The sequence below is a fragment of the Malurus melanocephalus genome, unplaced genomic scaffold, assembly GCF_030028575.1.
Source record: "Malurus melanocephalus ecotype Western Australia unplaced genomic scaffold, MMel_1.1 scaffold_593, whole genome shotgun sequence".
Lineage (NCBI taxonomy): Eukaryota > Metazoa > Chordata > Aves > Passeriformes > Maluridae > Malurus > Malurus melanocephalus.
Genome location: NW_026623825.1, coordinates 178,419 through 182,655, shown reverse-complemented (window position 1 = coordinate 182,655; position 4,237 = coordinate 178,419). Strand labels below are relative to the sequence as shown.

Here is a 4,237-nt window from a genome sequence, read left to right as displayed (position 1 = left end):
TAAAAAAAAAACTTGATCTGATCTATATTTTAAATTATTCATAGTATTTAAGTTATTTCTGTAAATAAGTTATTTAAGTAATTTATTATTTAAGTTATTTAGTTAATTTAATTCTGTTATTTCTATTATTTACAGGCTGTACTCAAGGTTTTACACAGCAATACCCAAATCCAGGACTTTCCAAACCACACATCTCCAGCCCCACGAAGGCTTTTCAAAGTTGAATTTTTTTCTATTAATAAAATAATTTTCATCCCAAGACCTCCAAGTACTGGAAAGGCTGAGCAGCTTTTGGAAAGGGCGTGGAAGGAGTGATGGGAAACAGCTGCTGCCAGGGACACTGCAGGAAAATGCTCCTTCCTCTGGGGCAAAACTGCCACAGCCCTTTGTCCTTGAGAGATTCCTGCTCCTCTGGAAAGCAGGAAAGGAGCCAAGGAAAGGATAAAAAGAGAAAAAGCCAAGAGCTGAAGGTGGGAGGTCAATGCAGAGGGAGAGATTTCGGTGAAGGCGCAGAAATTGCCACATTTGAGAAAAAATGCGGTGCTGCTGCTCCGGTGTGTTTATGGATGCTGGGAACACAAATCAGCAGTGGGKCAGGAACCAGTAAAACCAGTTCATTGTCCAGAAGGTGCTGGGAACACACAGCCCCATCACCCAGGAACAGCAGCCCCAAAAAAACCCCAAAACAGCTGGGTGCAGATCTTACTGCCAGCTTGGTTGGATTTATCCAGCTGCTGGTAGGAAGAGCCTTCTTTGTCCTAAAAAACACTGGAATGGGCATGGAAATGGGGTTTTCTGGAGGACAAAGTAGGGTTTTCTCTGAAAACAGGAGGTTTGGGGSTTTCCTTGAATTAAAAAATGAAGAAAAAAGGCAATTTGTCACTGTGTCCCTGCTGGAGCTACCTGGAATGATGGAAAGGAAAATGGAACAAGGTGCAAACTGTGGGTGGGAGATGGGGAAAGGCCAGGGAAGGAACCTGCAGATCCCTGAGGGTCACAGAGACCCTGGAATGTCCCCAAGGAGAGGGAGGAATCTGTGCTGGAGCCCTGGCAGTGCCACAGGGACTCAGAATKTGTCACCTGGGCCAGGATCTGCTGTGATCCCGAGGGTCCCACCCTAATCCAGCCTGGTTTGGGTGCTCAAACAGGAGAAAAAACCTTTCCCCCATCAGTGTCACCATCCAGGAACTGCTCCTGATTTCCCCACATTYCAYCCTGCCCAGGAAAAGAAAYCCCATGGAATTCCCTGCCCTGCAAGCTCTGCAGAGCCACAAACACCCAAAACTGTCCCCAACTTCAAAGGGACTGAAACTCCTGGGGATATTTTCTGCACAAAAGGCAGAAATCCCTTTGTGAGTGAGGGAAATCTCAAGGATTTACACCTGAGGAAGAAGGACAGAGAGCAGCTCAGCCTCCCCCAAAAAGGCCAAAAGAACAGTACATTGTGAAGCTGCAAATTGAGATTCTATCTGCAAACAAAGACCAGTTGTAAAGATCTTCATGGTAAAATGTGAACCGACCCCGGGAGATTTACAGTGATTTATCCTTTTCCTCCTGGGAGAGAACAGCGAGGTTCAGCAGAGCACGGGGAGGAGGTGGGGTTTGGGATAAGCCTCAAACAATGTCCCTGTTGAGTGTCTGCACTGGGCTGGAAGGAAAAAAAAAAATCTCTGACAAAGCAAGAAATTCTGCAAAGACAGCACTGGCTCCGAGAGCTGAGACAGGAATTAGAGAGCCACGAGCACACACAGACACCCCCTGTGCAGGGACAGCATTTTCTGAAGTTTTGGATAAAGTCCTTTAGCAAAAGGTCTGGACTGTTCCCCAAGAAATGTTCATCCCCACAAAACTTGCACCAAAAAGCCCCACTCTGGTTTAACTGTGAGTTAAAGGGTTTGGGACAAACTCCAGCGGGTTTGGAACAAACCATCTCGCTGGTTTGAGAGGATTTTATGTGTGCAGGCAGCAAACCAGCAGAAAATTGGCTTTGTTTTGCCTTTTTTTATCTCCTTTGCCAGGTGCCAGCTCCAATGTCCCTGCTGAGAGCCCAGAGTGTCCCTGGGTGACCCAAGGGTGGCCTGAGCCACCCCACAGCTGGAACAGGACGAGGGGAGATGTGCAGGRGGGGTTTGTGCAAGRATTGAGGTGATTTGGAGTGGTTTGCACACGATGATAACTTTCTGTGAGCAAAAAGCCACATTTTACAGAGATTTCCCAGTGCAACAGCACCACTGTTGTCACTCCCTGCAATCCCAAAAGGACAAATCACAGTCACTGTGTGGAAGGGGGAAAACCTTCCAGTNCCCATGGAATTCCCTGCCCTGCAAGCTCTGCAGAGCCACAAACACCCAAAACTGTCCCCAACTTCAAAGGGACTGAAACTCCTGGGGATATTTTCTGCACAAAAGGCAGAAATCCCTTTGTGAGTGAGGGAAATCTCAAGGATTTACACCTGAGGAAGAAGGACAGAGAGCAGCTCAGCCTCCCCCAAAAAGGCCAAAAGAACAGTACATTGTGAAGCTGCAAATTGAGATTCTATCTGCAAACAAAGACCAGTTGTAAAGATCTTCATGGTAAAATGTGAACCGACCCCGGGAGATTTACAGTGATTTATCCTTTTCCTCCTGGGAGAGAACAGCGAGGTTCAGCAGAGCACGGGGAGGAGGTGGGGTTTGGGATAAGCCTCAAACAATGTCCCTGTTGAGTGTCTGCACTGGGCTGGAAGGAAAAAAAAAAATCTCTGACAAAGCAAGAAATTCTGCAAAGACAGCACTGGCTCCGAGAGCTGAGACAGGAATTAGAGAGCCACGAGCACACACAGACACCCCCTGTGCAGGGACAGCATTTTCTGAAGTTTTGGATAAAGTCCTTTAGCAAAAGGTCTGGACTGTTCCCCAAGAAATGTTCATCCCCACAAAACTTGCACCAAAAAGCCCCACTCTGGTTTAACTGTGAGTTAAAGGGTTTGGGACAAACTCCAGCGGGTTTGGAACAAACCATCTCGCTGGTTTGAGAGGATTTTATGTGTGCAGGCAGCAAACCAGCAGAAAATTGGCTTTGTTTTGCCTTTTTTTATCTCCTTTGCCAGGTGCCAGCTCCAATGTCCCTGCTGAGAGCCCAGAGTGTCCCTGGGTGACCCAAGGGTGGCCTGAGCCACCCCACAGCTGGAACAGGACGAGGGGAGATGTGCAGGRGGGGTTTGTGCAAGRATTGAGGTGATTTGGAGTGGTTTGCACACGATGATAACTTTCTGTGAGCAAAAAGCCACATTTTACAGAGATTTCCCAGTGCAACAGCACCACTGTTGTCACTCCCTGCAATCCCAAAAGGACAAATCACAGTCACTGTGTGGAAGGGGGAAAACCTTCCAGTGATTTCAGAACATGAAATAAAGCCTGATAGAAAATCCCACAAACAAAACAGCGACACAAATATAAAAACCCCCACAAACAAAACAGCGATAGAGATATAAAACCCCACAAATAAAACAGCGACAAGAGATATAAAATCCCACAAATAAAAGACAGAGATAAAAAATCCCACAAATAAAACAGCGACAGAGATAAAAAATCCCCCAAATAAAACAGCGACAGAGATATAAAAACCCCACAAATAAAACAGTGACACAAATATAAAATTGCACAAATAAAACAGCGACAGAGATAAAAAAAAACACAAACAAAGCAGTGACACAAATATAAAAAACCCCACAAATAAAACAGCGACAGAGATATAAAACCCCACAAATAAAATCCAAAGCTGGCAACACCCCAGGGAGAACAGGGGGTGGTTTGCAGAGCCCTGGAGCAGCAGAGGGTCTGTACTCACCCTTGGCCAGCTGCACGAAGCCCAGGATGATGATGAGTGCCAGTGCCAGCAGCTTGGCAGCAGCGAAGGCGTCCTGRACACGCGTGGCAGCCTTGACACTGTAGCAGTTGACAGCCGTGAGCAGCACTGAGGGGACACAGGGGACAGYGTCAGCACAAGAAAAAAGCACCCAGCAGGCTTTAGGTGGGGTGGTGGGAAGGAATTCCTCTGCAGGAGGATGCTGGAGATTCCTGGGGCAGTGGGAGGTGTCCCTGCCATGGAGGGGTGGCACTGGATGATCTCTAAGCTCCCCAAAATATTCAGTGATTCCCCAATTTCCTTTTTCCTAAAACACAACCAGCTATGGGATGATCTCCAAGTTCCCCAAAACATTCAGTGATTCCCCAATTTCCTTTTTCCTAAAACACAA

At 46.9% G+C, this 4,237-nt stretch overlaps 1 protein-coding gene across 1 annotated transcript in view; it reads right to left on the bottom strand.

Annotated features, from left to right (window-relative positions):
* Window positions 1-4,237, bottom strand: part of SLC7A5 (solute carrier family 7 member 5) — a 31,556-nt gene that overhangs the window by 16,662 nt on the left and 10,657 nt on the right. Inside the window, exon 2 of the mRNA XM_057382936.1 lies at window positions 3,829-3,954. Coding sequence (XP_057238919.1) covers window positions 3,829-3,954 — 126 coding nt within the window. The remainder of the gene's footprint in view (window positions 1-3,828; window positions 3,955-4,237) is intronic.